This window comes from Nelumbo nucifera, chromosome 2 (genome assembly GCF_055504915.1).
Source record: "Nelumbo nucifera cultivar China Antique chromosome 2, China Antique-T2T, whole genome shotgun sequence".
Taxonomy (NCBI): Eukaryota; Viridiplantae; Streptophyta; class Magnoliopsida; order Proteales; family Nelumbonaceae; genus Nelumbo; species Nelumbo nucifera.
The window spans coordinates 16,525,858-16,545,037 of record NC_142650.1 but is presented as its reverse complement, the minus strand read 5'-3'; the positions used below and the strand labels follow the sequence as shown (position 1 = coordinate 16,545,037).

Genomic DNA, 19,180 nt, shown 5'->3' with positions numbered 1-19,180 from the left:
TAAATAGTAAGTGCATTAATTATGATACTGTATTACTAAAGGGGGCATACCCTGAGAGATACAAAGAGTTATACATGGTTAGTGAGAAAAAAAAAGCATGAGAAGCATATACATCTATATGCATAAGCAGATCTGCTTAAGCAAGTGAGAAGAGCTATCCATGTATAAAATAAATCTAAACTCTCTACTCTTTTGTTTGGTCTTAGGATTGCTGTTGCATGTCATTTACTTTTTCTTTTGATAGAGGGGACCTTCAAATGCAGGGACATGGAGACTTACATTTTTTAATGATATTACTCAAATTAGATTTCTTTTAGGCTCTTAACCTTCTATGTTGAAAATGGCTTTCTAGATAGCTGGCCAGCATTGCTGATGGTAAGTTATTCCTCAAAGTTTGTTCACAGAGAGATGATATCTTAAATTTGTAAAAATGACATTTGCAATTTGAGATCAAACATTGATGGTTTGTGTAATATGATTATCTAATGGTGACATGTGCCAAACAATGCTAGATTATTGGAATTAAAGGCAAATTGTTGCGTGAACATTGCACTGCTTTAGACTTTTTTTGAGACCAGATTTAAGGTTTTTGAGATTTAATCTAATATATGACATTTAATATAAAATATAATTGACAACCAAATTGATATCAGGAAATTATGATCCTTCCTGTTGGGGCAAACACATTTGAGGAGGCAATGCAAATGGGCTCTGAGACCTATCACCAATTAAAGGTAACCTTCATTGTGCCAAGTGCTTTGCTTTTATTTTTACCGGCTTCTTAGGTGGCGTTTGGTAAATCTGAAATCTGAAGTCTGAAAAGTTGAAAAGATATTAAAAGTGTCTGAAATCTGAAAAGAGTCATATTTGCTTTTCTATTTTTTAGAGGCTCTGAATACTCTGTGTTGGACCAAACCTTTAACATCTGAAATTTCCTGATTTTACTATTTTACCCCTAGAATAGACTATTTGGTAATTTTGAGCTCAATTTGTACTATTTCATATAAAATAATTTATCAAATTAAAAATTATATTTAATAATGAATAATAAATAAAAATTCAATAATTAATAAAATTAATAACTAATAATTAATGATTACTAAAAATAACTAATATTTAAGAAAAATTATTAATACTTAATAAAAAACAAACAAAAATTAATAAAAATAATTACTAACTAATAAAAAATTGAAATAATTAACACAAATAAGGATAAAAATAATTTGTAAAAAATTAATGAAATTAATAATTAAAAAATTAAAATTAAACAAAATAATTAACAACTAATGAAAATATTAAAATAAAGAACACTAATAATTACTAATTAATAATTAATAATGTCAATCATTAATAATTAACAATTAATAACTAATACATAATATTAAAATAATTAAAACCAAATCAAGATGAAAATAATTAATAAAATCAGTAATTAATTAATAAATAATAATAAAAACAAATAATTAAATACTAAATATGTAACTAATATCTAATAAAAAATATTAAATTAATCAACAATAATAAAAATAAAATAATTTATAATTAATACAAAAAACTCATAAAAACTAAAAATAATTTATTCAATTCAAAATAATATTGATTAAAAAATAAAAAATAATTTATTCAATTCAAATAATTGATTAAAATAATTATTTAATTCAAAATATAACTTATTCAGAAAAAACTTAAATTCTGGTCACAAATGGGGAACCATGTCTTAAAAAGTGAATGGAAGGTGGGAGGAAGAAGATGTAAGATAAAACTTAACGATAAGAAATGAAGGAAATTGTAACACATGTATTCTCCATTAGAGTTTAGTTTAGTTTACAGAGAAATATGTACAGAACCGTGAGTTCAATTGGGACCCCAACAACTCAAATACATAACTTTTCTAAGGGATTCTTCAGAATGCTTCATCTTCTGCTGATCTATCATCAACTTCTTACTCACCGGGGCCATTGAAGAAGAGATCTTCTTGGCCTGAGAGAAGGATCCCATATTGTTCTTGGTGTGGTGATGCAGACATCTAAGAGCATAGTTCCATCTACAAAAACCTTGATCCTTCAAAACCTCAACTGCTCCAATGCTCGCAGCTACGGTCCAAGCTCTGCTTGTCGAACTCATCCTCTGTTTTGGATTATGAAAATTTTTTGTTTGGAAATTGGGCAACACGAAGGTTGTGAAGTTGTGATCAAATGGAATGGAAGCAGAGCTACTTTAAATATAATTTATTCAGAAAATTATATCGTTCCCTAACTCGTCATCTCGCCCTCGCCTGAAACGTTTCACATCTTAGATGCATCAATCATCAGAAAGCATAGACCATGCCCATCAGTGGTTTCGACGGTGCGCCCCTGGGACGGTGATCATGATGCGGCATGGTGACCAGATTAACAACGCGAAGCCCTTGTGGGTCACCACAGCGGTGTGCCCCTGGACTCATCGCTCACGGAAGCCGACAAAGTTCAAGCCTTCTGCACTGGGAGGAAGCTCCGTGACAAGCTTGATTTCCCTATTCACAGTGTTCGTTTCCCCTTTCCTCCGCTGCATCCAAACCGCTTCACAGGTCGTCTCCGTAGGTCGTGCAGTGCTACCCCTAAAAGTTTAAGAATACAGCAAGAAGCAATTTCAGATGCAGTTTGTTCAACGCAAAGGTTTGCGGCCATGAAAACTGGAGCAATCTTAAGACGTGCAGGTTTGTTCGAGAGAGAAACCTAGAGAGAAATCAGATGCAGGCGGCGATCTTCCTTCTCGTTCGTTCAAGAGAGAAAATACAAATGAATTAGGTTTTTTAGGTTTGGGGTTAAACAGGGGTAATTCGTGCCATTTTGCAATTTTTAGTAGGGCATTTTCGACTTTGTGTTGGCTCTGAAACGCATCTGAGCACGTTAAGTGCCAGGCTGTGAACTTAAAATTTCAATCTGAAAACAGATTTCAGGTCGGTTTTCAGATGCAACACCAAACGAGTCTGGCATTTGAAAAGCAAGAATTTCAGACTTCAGACCTCTAAAAAGAGTTATCAAACGTGCCCTTAGTGTCAACCTTCTGGCCTTTTTCTCTGGAAAAAGTAGCTAAACCAGTTCCTAGTGTATATTTTAATGACAAATTTATCAATCAAGGGGAAAAGTATATAGGTTGTAGAGTTCTAGAAAATTTTGGGTGTTTAAGGTTTTGCTGCATAAAGAACCTCTATGAAATATTTCTGTCAAAATCCTCTTTCTGATTCATTGGCCATTTTTAGAAGCCACTGCATGATGTTGCATTTTGTTGCAACTTTTGTGCTAAGGGTTGATTGCACATGAGTGTAGCTCCTATGAATTTGTTGATAAGTTGATCAAAGATTCAATCATGATTGATAAACTTGTTTAATAAACTTGCTTAAATCTTTCTATAGAAGGTTGATTTATGAGGATTTGGAGAGTTTCTTGGAGGATAGAGTTTGGAAAACAGTAGCTCTCCTTTTTTTTTTTTGTGTTTTGGACAGCCACTCCTGGAAAGTGCTTAACGGCTACAGGCTTGGAAGAAGAGAAATGGTGGTGGAGCAAAGCAGGTGTGTGATGTGTGGAGAAGCCTTAGAAGAAGCAGAACATTTATTTATTCATTGCAATTTTCAAGGAGGCTCTGGAAAGAAGCATTGGTCTTTTTTTTTTTTTGATCAGCAAGCAGTGGGTTTGTTTTATGGTGAATTCTGCTTCCCTAGGGATCAGAAGGAGGTATTATGGTGCTGGCAGTTGAGAGCCTGTCTAAAAAGGGAAAAATACTCTGGAGAGTGATATCAGTAGCAAAATTTGGGTTATGTGGTCAGAGAGAAACAGGAGGCTTTTTGAAGACAAATACAGTACAGAAGATACAGTATTGAAAAGTTTATGGGGTAAAATCTATTCATAGGCATCTGTTCATAAGAAGTTAAAGGATACACCTTACACTTTTTCTTTTAATTATAGCAATCTTTTTGTATCTAGGCTTGTGATGTAATTAGCATACTTTTTTGGGATGTGTGGCCCCTGTGCAGTATCTTACTGAAGAGGGATTTGTACATTATTTTTCTCAGCTTTATATAATACATTGCCTTTTTCTCAAAAAAATAAGAAAAAAGTATACAAGCAGTATACAGGCTTTACAGCCCGAGCAACCAAAAGAAAACACCTACAAACTCATACTAAAAGAGGCCCCAAATACCCTAGGTCAATTATATATACCTACCACCCAACTACTGGAATTACCACCCCAAGAAGCAATCTTCGAAAAAATTCATAACCCTACTTTCTAATCTTCAGAAAACTAAGAAACATAGGCCAATAAAGACAGATGTTTGGGAAACATCTCCTTAAAACAATCACAGCCACAAATTCCTCACCCAACAATGCATCATACCAAAAGATAGACTATCTAATATATAACTCTGCAACTCCTAAGGGAAGTCCACACTACTATCTGTCTCTAATTCTTCCATTACATTTCTATAGCATAGGAGCAGAATGCTTTTCTCAGGAATTTAAGATATTTCAGAAACTACTTTTGTTTTCTGTATATTTTAAGCAAAATGGGACTTGTGCTAGAAATCGGAAAAACAAATATTTTGTACTAAAATGTAAAGCACATTACAAATATATCATTGTTGAAGAATCTTCCTCCATAGAGTTGGGAAGATCCCGAACAAGCCAAGTGAGCACTTGAGTAATTTGATCATTGCAAATAAACAACTTTTAATAAGTAAAATGGCAGGACAGGGCCCAAAACACCATATTGGTTCTGGAATGCATGAAAGCTTAGACGTTTTTCTATCATACCTTCCATGAGGTGAGGGGGATAAATTATCACAAAGAAAACTAACTTTAACTAAGCCTTCTCCAATTGTTCTGCCATTCTACTCTGTTTCAGTGTCATATCATCATCAAAGCCTTATCCCAACTATAAGGGGTCAGCTATAGGAATCCTGTTCAATACCATATGCATGTTTTTTTGGTACTCAAATAATTCTCCAGTTCCCACTCCTTCAGCCCATGTTTTTTGGTCTCCTCTAGCTATTCTATACCCTTCAACTTGTAACAAGTCACTTCTTCCATTTGGTGCTGTAGATGGTCTTCTCTATATGTGAATAGACCGTCTTAGTCTACTTTCCCTCATTTTATCATCTATTGTGAAAGCTAAATTACTGTAGCCGAAGTAGCAGAAAAGGAAAGAAGAAGAAGAAGAGATGCAGGAATGTCGAACTCTCTACTCAGTCGACAGTACTATTATTTATATTATGGTGTAGTACAATGATACAGGAAGTTACTAGAATGCCCCTGATTAGTGATGGGACACCCAGACAACTTAAAACATTAAACAGGATTAGGCCCATTAACAAAGGCCCAATACAGGACAACTTAAACTTAAGTATAGGCTAATAAGAACTCTTATCAGCCGAATACTCATACATACAAAGACTTCAATCCAACACTCCCCCTCAAGCTAAGCATGGATATCAATCATGTTTAGCTTGCCAAGCATGTCCCTAAACTTTGCTGCTGCCAGCCCTTTAGTCAGTACATCCGCAATTTGCATCTCAGATGGAGTATAAGGCACACAAAGTTCACCCGAGACAATTCTTTCTCTAACAAAGTGCCGATCAATCTCAATATGTTTTGTCCTGTCATGCTGCACGGGATTGTTGGCAATGTTGATGGCAGCTTTATTGTCACAATACAGCCTGAGAGGACCTTCAGCCTTAATGCCAAGTTCATTAAGAAGAGTTCTGAGCCATAAGAGTTCAGCAACCCCGTGGGCCATAGCTCGATACTCTGCTTCTGCACTTGATCTAGCCACTACATTCTGCTTCTTACTGCGCCATGTGACCAGGTTTCCTCCCACAAATGTACAGTAACCCGAGGTTGACTTCCTGTCTCCAACAGACCCAGCCCAATCTGCATCAGTGTAGGCTTCAATTTCAATTCTATTGTTTTTCCTGAAGAGAATTCCCTTCCCTGGGCAAGTCTTCAAGTACCTGAGAATCCTTTCAACTGCTTTCATATGAGGAATCTTTGGAGAGTGCATAAATTGACTGACAACATGCACAGCATAAGCAATATCTGGCCGAGTGAGGGATAAGTATATCAGCTTCCCTACCAATTTTTGGTATCTCTCTTTATCATAGTAGTCCTCCCCTACTGATTCCTGCAGGCCATGGTTCTGTTCCATTGGAGTATCTGCTGGCCTACACCCCATCATGCCTGTTTCCTCTAGGAGGTCAAGAACATACTTCCGCTGACATATGTAGATTCCCTCTCTTGACCTGGCAACTTCAATCCCAAGAAAATATCTCAAATGACCCAAGTCTTTGATCTCAAATTCAGAAGCTAGAAACTCCTTCAGTCTTTTTATCTCTTCCAAGTCATTCCCGGTAATTACCATATCATCCACATAAACAATGAGTGCAGTAAGTTTGCTATCCTGTCTCCTTATGAACAAGGTATGGTCTGCACCACTCTGAGTGTACCCCACTTTCTTCATGGCCCCACAGAGCCTCTCAAACCATGCACGGGGAGATTGCTTCAACCCATATAATGCTTTCCTCAATTTGCACACCTTTCTACTAAAGTCATAGCCTGGTGGAGGTTCCATAAATACCTCTTCATGAAGGTCACCATTTAAGAAGGCATTCTTCACATCCAGCTAATGAAGTTCCCATGAAAAATTTGCTGCTAGTGACAATAGAACCCGAATTGTGTTGAGCTTTGCTACCGGGGCAAAGGTTTCTTTGTAGTCAATCCCTTCTTTCTGAGTAAACCCCTTTGCCACAAGTCTGGCCTTGTACCTTTCAATGGACCCGTCCTCCCTGTGCTTTACAGTAAACACCCACTTGCACCCAACAGTGGTCTTCCCCTCTGGCAGATCCACTAATTCCCAAGTTCTTGCTTTCATTAGGGCTTTCATCTCTTCATTCATAGCTTCTTTCCACCTTGGATCAGATACAGCCTCTGAGTACCTAGAAGGAACACGCACAGAGGAAAGAGCAGACACAAAGGAGTGATAGGCAGGAGATAAATGTGAGTAAGAAACAAAATCAGCAATGGGGTGCCGGGTGGTGCAAGAGCGGATAGGCTTACGGAGAGCAATAGGAAGATCCAAATCAGAAGTATGAGAGTTGAAATTACCTTGGATTGTAGAGACAGATTGATCCGAGTCCAACTGGTTGCTGTCATGAGGTTGAGGACCCCTTTTCCTTCTGTTGTATGTAAGTATCTCTTTTTGTTGCCTACTGGAGCCTTCAAGAACATCTGCAGCATCAGGAGAGGTAACCGGCACAGTGGGAGCCTCACTGGGTTGACCCGGAATGTCACAACAAGGAGTAGGAGGAGAGGATGGAAGACCCGAGGTAGATAGGGGAACAAAAAAGGAGGGAGAATGAGAATCCTCTTCCATCCCACTAGTCTCCCCCTGAAGAGGATTCTGAGAAGACTGAAAATAGGGTTGAGACTCAAAGAACACCACATCTCTGGTGACATACTTTCTCTTGGAGACAGGGTCATAACACTTGTAACCCTTTTGTGTAGGAGAGTACCCCAAGAATATTCCCTTTGTAGCCTTAGGATCTAGCTTAGTCTTCTTTGGATCCTTCACATGTATGAAACATATACAGCGAAAGACCCGAGGAGGAAGGGGAAAGTCTGGAAGAGTGGGGCACAAAACAGAGAAAGGGGTTTTCATACCCAACACCTTAGATGGCATCCGGTTTATCAGATATGATGCAGAAAGTACAGCTTGAGACCAGTATTGCTTGGGGACTTTGTGTTGGAATAGTAAGGCTCGAGCTGTCTCCAATAGATGTCTATTCTTGCGCTCAGCAACTCCATTCTGCTGAGGAGTATAAGCACAGGATGACTGATGTAGTATGCCAGCATCTTCCAGGAATAAGTTCAAGGATTTTTCAAAGTATTTAGCAGCATTGTCTGACCTGAATTGCTTAATCTTCTTATTAAACTGTGTTTCAATCATCTTGCAAAATGCCATGGTTATCCGTGGTACTTCATCCCGTCCTTTTAACAGGTAGATCCATGTACAACGAGAGTAGTGGTCAATAAAACTGATAAAGTACCGGAAGCCATCAAAGGAAACAATGGGTGAAGGGCCCCAGACATCAGAATGAACCAAATCAAAAGGAGCACAAATTTCATTGCTGGAAATTGGATACACAGTTCTACATTGTTTTGACATTTGACATACTTCACAGGTTAGACTTTGACTTGGAATGCCCTTAAACAATTCGGGAAACAACATTTCTAATGAGGAGAAAGACACATGACCTAGCCTAGCATGCCAAAGATGCAGCTTAGCTATTGACTCCACACTTTCCGGATTACTAGCAGCAGATGCTTGTAAGGCTGAGCCGATGTCTGCATCAAGGTAGTAGAGGCCTCCATACTCATGACCGCACCCAATCGTTCTCCTTGTCAATCTATCCTGGAAGACACAATGAGTAGGAAAAAAGGTTATACTACAGTTCAAATTTTTGGTAAGTTTTGAAACAGACAAGAGATTTGAGGTAAGACTGGGAACATGTAAAACTGATTTAAGAGAGAGGTCCTTGCTTAGGTCAACAATTCCCTTTCCAGAGATAGTGGAGAAAGACCCGTCAGCAACTCTCATCTTATCCTGACCAGACAACAAATGATATGAAGAGAATAGGGAAGACATATGTGTCATATGGTCAGTAGCACCGGAATCAATAACCCAAGAAGTAGAGTCAATAGAGCCAGTGGCACTGAAGGCAGAGGCTGTACCTGATCTAGCAAGAGATGTAGAAGCAAAAGAATTATTTCTTAGACGGGCTAATGCCCTACTAAGGATCTCAACCTCACTAGCAGAGAAGCCCAATGTACCATTTCCAGAGGAATCAACAACCTGTCCCATAGGAGAAGAAGACACTGTTGGTGTATTTTGTGAGTTGTCATCATTGTTGCTGGTGACAAAATTCCCACTTGCCGCAGGCCTGTTATCTCTAGAAGAAACATCTCTGGGTATTGAAGACATCTTGACTGCAGCCACTGTGTAGGTGACACTGATTGAGACTAGCCGAAGCAGTTCTGAAGGTTCTGAACCAGTTCTGGAGCAGATCTGATTAGCTGAAATGACCACAGCAGGTTCTGACAGCACTCGACACAGTTTCAGACTTGCCGAGACTGTCACAGTTCTGAAACAGTTCAGTTACAACAGCAAGCAAGGAGTTCTGGGCTGGTAACCGACCTGAAGCTAAGGGTTCTCAACTATTGTGCTATGCAGACTCCACTTGAACTTTGAGTACTGCAACTGTAAAGAGAGTGCCCTTCCTTGCGGCCAATACTAGGACTGCTGACATCAGTCCTCAACTAGGGTTCACAGTGCTGAACAATCTGGAGCTGGCAGCTCCCTAGGTAATCTCACAGCAGTGGTGAGGGGTTTCGGACTGATAACCACCCTGAACTTGGAGCTGTTTGCCACATTGCTATGATGGTAAAAGTGTTCACAGTGCTGGTAGAACACTAGATAGACTTCACTTGGGCTGAACCAAAAACTGCAACAGTTCGGGTACAGTAGTGAGTGAACAGTTCGAGGCCGCAACAGTAGCAAGTGAACAGTGGCTCTGTAGAAGAAGCTAAGTCTGTGCGAGTCTTGCTGGAGCACCGAAGCTGTAACTGTAGAAGTAGCTAAGCCCCTTTCGGCTAGTGCTAGGACTGCTGAAATCAGTCCTCAACTAGGTCTGTCCTACACAGACCTCTCTTAGTAGCCAAATAGCTACTATTTGCTGGAAATAACCTAGTAGGACATCTACTTCTGGGTCTTACTTCCCTTGAGTCCCACAACCAAGAGAAACCCTAGGTTCGAGCTTGCTTTACTCTTACACCCCTAGGTCTTTTCTACAGCAACCCAGAAAAGGGAGAGAGAAGATGAAAAGACAACAAGAGAAGAGAGTGTGTGCCGGCTGAAACCAGGAAGAAGCTAATGCTCTGATACCATGAAAGCTAAATTACTGTAGCCGAAGTAGCAGAAAAGGAAAGAAGAAGAAGAAGAGATGCAGGAATGTCGAACTCTCTGCTCAGTCGACAGTACTATTATTTATATTATGGTGTAGTACAATGATACAGGAAGTTACTAGAATGCCCCTGATTAGTGATGGGACACCCAGACAACTTAAAACATTAAACAGGATTAGGCCCATTAACAAAGGCCCAGTACAGGACAACTTAAACTTAAGTATAGGCTAATAAGAACTCTTATCAGCCGAATACTCATACATACAAAGACTTCAATCCAACATATTGGAATTTTTTTTTATTAGTATATCGTCTATTGGAGTTACTCCTAGGTTCTTTCTAATAAGTACATTTATAAACTTATCCTTTCTAGTTTTGCCACTCATTCATCTCAACATACACATTTTTGCTTACTCATTTTTTGGATATGTTTCTTGATTGCCAAACATTTTGCTCTATACAACATTGTTGGCCTTATAACCACTTTTCATCACATAGGACTTTAGATGCAGCCCTCCATTTTTCCCATCTTGCTCTAATTCTATGGGTGACATCCTCTTCAATCTAACCCTTGTTATGAATTATCAAACCAAAATAATGAAGGAGGTCATATGGAGACATCTCTTGGTCTCAAATCCTAAGTGTTCCATGATTTATAATCTTATTATTATTATTATTATTATTAAATCTACATTGCATATATAATGTTTTTGTCCTTATTTTAGAACCTCTTGTTTCTAAAGTATTTGTCCATAATCAAATTTTGCATTTAATCTCTCTCTAGTTTCATCAATTACTATGTCATCCTCAAACAAGAAACACCTTGAGACCTCCTCCTGTATGTGTTTAATTAATCCATCCATGACTAGTGCAAAGTGCAAACAAACAAGGGTTGTGTTAAGCCTTGACGAAGTTCCACCTTAGCTGAAAACTCTGATGTCTTTCCCATAGGTGTTGTAACATTGGTTATTGCATCCTTATGCGTGTCCTTAATTAGGTTCACATACCTATTTGGAACTTCTTTCTTTTCCAAAATCTATCTTTCTAAAAACTCTATTATATGCTTTCTTTGGACCAATGAATACCATAAGAAAGATCCTTCCTTTCTCTAATCCCTTATATCAATTGTCTCAATAAAAAGATAGCCTCCTTGGTTGGTCCCCCAGCATAAAGCCAAATTGATTTTTTTGGTATACTTGTTTCATGTTGTAACCTCTGTTATTCTTTTCCAAAGCTTCATAGTGTGACTCGTGAGTTTTACCCCACAATAGTTATTGCAACTTTGTATATCACCTATGTTTTTAAACATATGCACCATGGCGCTCTTTCTTCAATCATCTGGCATTTTCTTTTTTTTTTTTTCATTATCTTATTAAATAGTTTAGTTGGCCATGAAAACCTACCTCTCCCCTATCCTTTTAGACTTGTATTAAAAATTTAGAATACCATCAAGTGCTAGCACTTTCCTCTTATTTAAAGCTTACACTTTATAGAAACTCTAGTACTTCTGTAAAAGTACCTACTTTCAATTATATTAATGTCTCTTTGTAAGGGATGGAAATCCATGTTCTTATGTTGTGTTGAGGTAGGGTATTCAAATATATAGGTCAAATGAACACGAAACAATTAATTAATCATATCAAAATTTCAACACGAACACAACCTGTTTATTACACATGCAACACGACATGGCCCGTGTAACCTGAATTGACACGATTAACCCATTTTATCCTACACTAAATAACACATATAACCAGAACTAACACAAAATCAACACGATTAACCTGTTTAAATTAAACAATAAATAGATTGAAATAGTAAAATGAACATTCAGTCATCCATTACCTTGACAAATTCATAAAAAAAAATTCAATGTCATCTTTACCAACCATAATAGTATTTTATTCAAATATACGTACATGATCTAATGCTTGAAACTTCGGGTCATAAACAAGTCATTATCGAGTTAAGTGGGTCAAGACAAAATTGGCACATTTATTAATCGTGTTAAACAGGTCAACCCACTAACTTCTTGTTGTGTTTATGTGTTGTATCAAATATTTCCAGCCCTATTCTTCATGTAGTAGATTTTTATAATAGTGTCACCATCTTTCCTTGATTTTGTCATCCATTACCAAGACCCTTTGATCTTCCTCTGATGCATCTAGCATGATTTTAATATTTGTGAGTCTATAAATTCCATTTTCTCCTTCTTTTATGCCTTGCTTATAAGTAGTAATCATGTAACTATTATCTAATTTAATAATGATCTTTCTAAATTTTATAAATGTATATTATTACGTTAGGTCCATTTGGTCTCAAACTTTTTCATATAAGCAAACTAAATAAGTTAAGCAACTAACGCCTAGTTCAATAGCACAATTTGCCCACCTCACTGTAAATTTCTTTTTCTTTTCCTTGCTTAGGGGGTTGATACTTTTGATGATATTTTAAGTCAAAAGTAGAGACAGGGCATGCATTAAAACAAGAAAATTCTATTTATGACCAAAAGAGTTTTTCTAGCTCTCTTACATTTAAAGCATGAATGCATGATCCCTATGGATCAACTGACCAACAAGGAAAAGGAGATTTAGTAATGAATTTTTTATGTAACTCCATATTGATGCTTAATATTCATCATATATGTGGATGATAAAATATCATGGATATGCACACATGATAAAATTTCAGTTACTTTCCTTTGTCATCCGGAGGTTGATTGTTCAAGGGGACTCAAAGACTATTAAATTTCTGGTGAAAAGGTGAAATGAATGGACCATGGAGACTTGAATTGAATGATCACCACATAGCCATTGTAACTTGTAAGTATAGGGTCCTGAAAGGAAGGAGTGTTGAGGGAGCAGTGTAGGACTGCTCCATAACATTAAACTGAAAATCATATACAGAGCATACACTTCTGTAAAATACATATTGTACATTTTCTGGTATTATTAATAAAAGCATCAAGTTACTGATCAAAAAATAAAATAAAATTTCAGCTGCCTTTCACTCAACTGTTGCAAGTTTTTATTTTGTGAATCAATGCACCCCTCCCGGTTGATAATCTTTGGTCAAATTATCATGCCAATAATTGGTCTTAGATTGTTAAGATCATCTTGTTAGTGGTTTCTGTACCTTGTAGTAAATTCTGCAGCAGTATTGTGATCTTATGCTAATGATAAGTGCTTCATTGTTCAATGGGCAGGCAATTATTACTGAAAAATATGGCACATCTGGATGCAATGTTGGCGAAGATGGTGGATTTGCTCCCAATATCTCCAGGCAAGTTTTTCCTTCATTTAATGGTCTTTTCTGTTAATTTAGTATACATACCAGAAACAATAAATTAAATAATTAATTATTTTGGTGAACCTAGGCTTGCTCTAAGTAGGTCATAAGATAGTTTCCTGTGCATCAAATGCCAATCCTTAATCCAATAAGGTGTAAATTATTATTTGGTGCAGTTCAAGGGTCAGAGACGATAATACCCAGATCAAAAAGGATGTGGGTTGGAACAGTGTGAAAAGACTTTGAGAGCCTATAATTTAATAGAAGATTTGGCCCTAAAAGAGTGTCATTGTAGAGGATTTGTTTACTTGAACCTAGATAGTTTAGACAATGTTTAACTGAATTCTCTTGTTTTGAGGTTATATACTTATATGCGTTATTATTACTTTTAGAATCAATGAGAAAATATCCCATATTTTAGAATCCACAACGTGAATACTATATCAACTTTCGTGTTGCTTGATAGTTGATGCAAAACATTAATGTAAATTCTGGGGTGGATACTATATTGTCATCACTGCTGACTTTGTTTCAATTTTCAGTTTCAAAGAAGGCTTGGATCTTGTTAAAGAAGCAATAGACCAAACAGGATACAATGGAAAAATCAAGATAGCAATGGATGTTGCTGCAACTAATTTCTGCTTAGGTGATTATAATTTTTTTTATCCCGACTGATCTTAGTATCTTACAGGTATAGCGGAAAATATGTAAAATTTGTTTGATAATATGTAATTGTGGGGAGAAAACCTTGCCACCTAACATGGTCACAATTTGGGCTCTTTAGCATGTCTTTGAATGATAGATAGATGATCTTGAAATCATATAACTGTATGATAAGTATCTCACTTAACATTTTGTTTAGATAGGTTAAAAGATCTGCCAATGCTCTAGTAGATCAGCTTGTTGGATAAAAATATAGCAGCAAGTATGTAAATTTTGTTACATAACCGTGTAATTGTGGGGAGAAATATCTTGCAAGCTAACACGGTCCACAAGTTAGGCTCATTACCATGTAATTGTATGATAGATAATATTAAAATCACATAACTGCATGATAAATATCTCACTTTTAGTATTAATCTGAACATCTTGTTTAGATGGGTTAAAAGATCTGTCAATGCTCTGGTATATCAGATTGCTAGAGAAGGGATGAATCAGGTTGACATTTACAGTAATATGGCAATGGATTGGGTAACCCAGCAGGTTCATTGCACAGTACTGATGCAAACCTATTGTAGTCTGCTCCAATTATTAATAGAAGTGCTTGGATCTGTCATCATAATCATTATCATCTAAGCCTTTTCCCAACTACATGGGGTCAGATACATAAATTCCGTTCTGTCATTCCTTTCTATTCAGTGACATATTCACTGTCCCCCCCCCCCCCCCCCCCCCCCCCCCCCCAAACCACAGTGAAGGCAGGGATTCAATCCCAAGTCTCTGCTACAACCAGCCAGAGACCTTACCAGCAAGCTAGCTGGTAAAAAATCTTTTCACTGTCGGAATATTGACATGATCTGTTAAATTTTGTTCTGCTATTCCTTTTTATTAGATCTATTCTTTCCATGCTATGCAATACACATGACCTATCAATTAGTGATGCATGGGCTCTGGTTGAAGAGTGCGGTTGTTTTCAAATATTTTGACCATGTTTTCAAATGAATGGTGCTTATTTCTCTTTCCTGATCTAGGAACCAAGTATGACCTGGACTTCAAATCCCCAAACAAGTCAGGACAGAATTTCAGGACAGGAGAAGAAATGATTGAGATGTATGTACAACTCTGTGCAGGTACTGCTTTCTAATATATATGTATATATATACACACACACACACACACACACACACATATATATATATATATATATATAATGATTATTTTAATGCCTTCTTTAATCTCATCAATGAATTAAATGGACTAGTACAGCTTTTATCTCTTGGCTTTTCTAGCAGACTATCCTATTGTATCAATTGAGCAGCCATTTGACAAGGAGGATTGGGAAAATACCAAGCTATTATCTGCGCATGGGATTTGCCAGGTCTGGCTTGTATTTCTTTTATGAAGGATATCTTTTACTAGGTTATCTGCATATCTGATCTATATCCAAACAACAGTGCTGCCCCTGCATGTGTGCACTTAAACATAGCCTGTTAATGGGCCAGGACAGACTAATGTAGACACAACATTAGGGAAAATCCATAGAGAGAGATCAGTTTTCATTTGACTCCTTGTACGGTGGAAGTTTCATGTTTTTTGGATGATTTTTTATTTAAGAGTTGTTAGTTTTTCTTCAAAGAAAAAGTTATTTGTTAGTATTAGGGTGATGTAGGACCTGCTCTGATTTCAAATGATGTAGGATCATATATGAGCCTAAGCATTGATACCAAATGATTTTTCACTGATATGACTTGAGTCTGAATTTAGTAGAGTATTGCCAAACCAAAATAGCATTTAGTGAATGATTTAATGCCTAAAGTTGGGGATCTTTTTTTTCGATGGATAAGGTGGGGATCAATTGTGGGAAATATTCCAAATTAAATTGTCGATAATTGGAGTGTTATTGGGTTTCTGCCCAATACAGACACTGATTTGAGATAGTGTGATCTCCTAGAGAAGAATTGGGAGAGGGGAGAGAGAACAAAGAGGTTTCTGGGTTGAATCTTTCATAGCTTTCTTATTACTTTGCCTTGTATTTATAGATGTACAAGTTGGTAGTTGTAACAAATCAAGAAACCAAGAATCGAGATTGCCACATTTCAAATGATGTAGGATCATATATGAGCCTAAGCATTGATACCAAATGATTTTTCACTGATATGACTTGAGTCTGAATTTAGTAGAGTATTGCCAAACCAAAATAGCATTTAGTGAATGATTTAATGTCTAAAGTTGGGGATCTTTTTTTTCGATGGATAAGGTGGGGATCAATTGTGGGAAATATTCCAAATTAAATTGTTGATAATTGGGTTTCTGCCCAATACAGACACTGATTTGAGATAGTGTGATCTCTTAGAGAAGAATTGGGAGAGGGGAGAGAGAACAGAGAGGTTTCTGGGTTGAATCTTTCATAGCTTTCTTGTTACTTTGCCTTGTATTTATAGATGTACAAGTTGGTAGTTGTAACAAATCAAGAAATCAAGAATCAAGATTGCCACTTGTCTCTTGTACAGCTGGATCTTGCTTAGCTGGATCTTGCCTGGCTGTTTTTACCCCATGTGCTTTTCTCCTTGAGTATACTTGTTTGATAACTGGCTTATTAGCTCGGTCTTGGTTTCTAACAGTTCCTTCCCCCTCCAAAGCAGCCTCATCCTCGAGGATGTGGTGAGGAAACTGTTGCCTTAGAGCTGAGCAGGCCTCCCACGTTGCATTTTCTAGAGGTAGTCCTTGCCATTCGACTAAAGCTTCCTGTACCACCTGCTGATGCTGTTTGATCCAGCGATAACCCATGACCTGCTTTGGTTGAAAAATTGCATGTCCATATTCATCAAATTCTGGTAGAGTTGGGGCAATGTAAACTGAAGTACCCACATGTTTTTTCAAATTTGATACATGAAAGACAGGGTGGAGACGACAGGACTGGGGTAGAGATAATCTGTATGCAACCGCTCCAATCCGTTCAGTGATGGAAAATGGTCCATAGTACCTTGGAGATAACTTGTGGCATCTTTGCCGCCCCAGTGAAGCCTGCCGATAAGGGAGAAGCTTCAAATAAACCAGATCACCTATGTTGTATTCCACTTGCCAGTGGTGTTGATCATATTGGGCCTTCATTTGTTGTTGAGCCCGTGTCAAATTTACATTGAGCTCTTTGAGAATGTTGTCCCTGTCTGATAGGTGACTGTCAACCGCCGCTACTGAGGTGGATCCTTTTTCATAGGGAAGAATGGGAGGTGGGTCACGCTCATAAAGTGCCTTAAAGGGCATCATGCGCAGGGAGATGTGGAAGGTGGAGTTATACCACAATTCTGTCCAAGGTAGCCACTTAACCCATTGTCGTGGGTTATCACTGGCGAAACACCTCAAATATGTTTCTAAACATTTATTAATAGCCTCTGTTTGCCCATCTGTTTGTGAGTGGTAACTTGTAGACCTGTTGAGGGTGGAGCCTTGGAGCTTGAAGTACTCACGCCAGAAATTGCTTAGAAATGTTGGATCACGATCCGACAAGATAGCTTTCGGTGTGCCATGTAAATGTGTTATTTCCTTTACAAACACGGTTGCTACTGTTGCAGCACTATAGGGGTGTGCCAATGGTATAAAATGGGCGTATTTTGATAATCAGTCAACTACCACCAATATGACGGAGCATCCCTTAGACTTGGGCAGACCCCCAATGAAGCCGAGGGAGATTTCTTCCCATACTAATTCTGGTATTTTTAGTGGTTGGAGAAGATCAGCTGGTGATTGCGCCTCGTATTTCTGGAGTTGGCACGTTGGGCATGCTGCCACAAATTCCTTAATGATGCGCTTCATGCCCACCCAAAAATAGTGTGATGCAATGCGGCGGTATGCTCTTAAAATGCCTGAGTGCCCTCCCTCTGGTGAGCTGTGGTACAGTTGTAATAACTGAGGCAAGTGTGCTGAAGTGGATGAGAGGACCATGCGACCCTTGTACAAAAGAACTGGGCCTTGCATTGAGTAACCTGGTACCATTGCTGGATGTAAAGAGGCTGGGCCGAATGGGCCCTAGCAGCTGCTTGTGTGATATCCTTTATTTTTTATCTTTTATTTTATGTTGATGGGCCTCACTTAATGGGCCTGCTATTTGTTCTTGTTTTATTTTCTTTATGTAATTGCCAAGCTGGCCGCCCACTTAAGGGCATACTTGTCATCATTAATTATTAGAGATTAATAAAATAGGGTTAGAGGAGAATGGTGAATGATTCGACTTCTTCTTCTCTTACCTCTTCTCTTCGACATACACAACTCTTGCACTATTATTCAGATCTGATTTGCACTGTTAATTACTGATTTTAAATCTGATATTAGAAGACTGATTCACATCTTGGTATCAGAGCGGGTACAGTTCTTCTTTCTTCCTTTTTTCTTTGTTCCTGTACACTCTAAAATCAAGAGAGTGTATGGAGAGATAGGTTCTCTATAGTATAGAGAATCACTTGCCTAGTTGGTAGAAGGGTTTGGAGATTTAAGTTCTGGCTGAATTTTGCCAAGAAGTGATGCCGTTTTGCTGCTGCCCGAAACCCTAGCCAACTAGAGACTTTCGAGGTTACCAGGAAAGGTGAAGCTTGGGTGTGGCGTTCTGTGCTTGGAAGGTGTCTTGTGACTGCTAAAGGAGGGCGGTTCAGGTTAGGAAGAGTTTGGGTCAGTCTGGTTGGTGTGGCACCATCTTCTCTCTTCCTCCCATCTGCTGGACAGAGCAAAACCCTAGTTCTTCAAGCACCCTATTTCTGGTTTGACTTCAAGTAAGTTTACATAGTTAAAATTTCAGTTCTTTGTTTTCCGTTTGATTAATGGAGACATACGGAAGTGAGTTCAAGCAGGTGCCGGTTTCTGGACCTGCTCCAGTAGATTCCGTTTTGACTGGTGTTACCACAATTAAGTTAGATGGGACGAACTATCTTGCTTGGGCACAGTCTATAAAAATTTATGTTTGTAGTAGAGGAAAACTCGGGTATCTCACAGGCAGTAAGGTGAAACCCGAAGAGACAGATCCTGAATTTGAGAGATGGATGCAAGAGAACTATACCGTTATAGGATGATTAGTTAACTCTATGCAACCTCATATAAGCCAACACTATCTCTGGATGTCTTCTACTAAGAAGATATGGGACAGTGTAACTGAGACTTATTCACAGAAACTGAATGTAGCCCGAGCGTACAAATTGAAAAGTGATGTGAAGAACTTGAGACAGGGGGAGAAGAGTGTAGCAATCTACTAC

At 38.0% G+C, this 19,180-nt stretch overlaps 2 protein-coding genes across 7 annotated transcripts in view; one reads left to right on the top strand and one right to left on the bottom strand.

Annotated features, from left to right (window-relative positions):
• Nucleotides 1–19,180, top strand: part of LOC104597028 (cytosolic enolase 3-like) — a 41,707-nt gene that overhangs the window by 3,881 nt on the left and 18,646 nt on the right. For 5 of the 6 annotated variants that reach the window (XM_088899140.1, XM_010258413.3, XM_010258416.3 and 2 more), the window contains 5 exons: nt 654–734; nt 13,198–13,274; nt 13,823–13,926; nt 14,972–15,070; nt 15,230–15,318. In XM_088899140.1, coding sequence (XP_088755266.1) covers nt 654–734; nt 13,198–13,274; nt 13,823–13,926; nt 14,972–15,070; nt 15,230–15,318 — 450 coding nt within the window. The remainder of the gene's footprint in view (nt 1–653; nt 735–13,197; nt 13,275–13,822; nt 13,927–14,971; nt 15,071–15,229; nt 15,319–19,180) is intronic. The other variant, XM_010258414.3, reaches the window with a different exon arrangement.
• LOC104597027 (uncharacterized) lies at nt 1,489–13,191 on the bottom strand. The gene is made up of 2 exons (XM_010258412.3): nt 10,275–13,191; nt 1,489–5,135 (listed from the first exon to the last, which is right to left on the bottom strand). Exon 2 carries the CDS (start codon nt 2,122–2,124, stop codon nt 1,855–1,857), a length of 270 nt encoding a protein of 89 aa, XP_010256714.1. The 5' UTR covers nt 2,125–5,135; nt 10,275–13,191; the 3' UTR covers nt 1,489–1,854.

Bases quoted from the DNA above. Each gene is read 5' to 3' on its own strand.
- LOC104597027 (XM_010258412.3), bottom strand. From the start codon at position 2,124: ATGAGTTCGACAAGCAGAGCTTGGACCGTAGCTGCGAGCATTGGAGCA.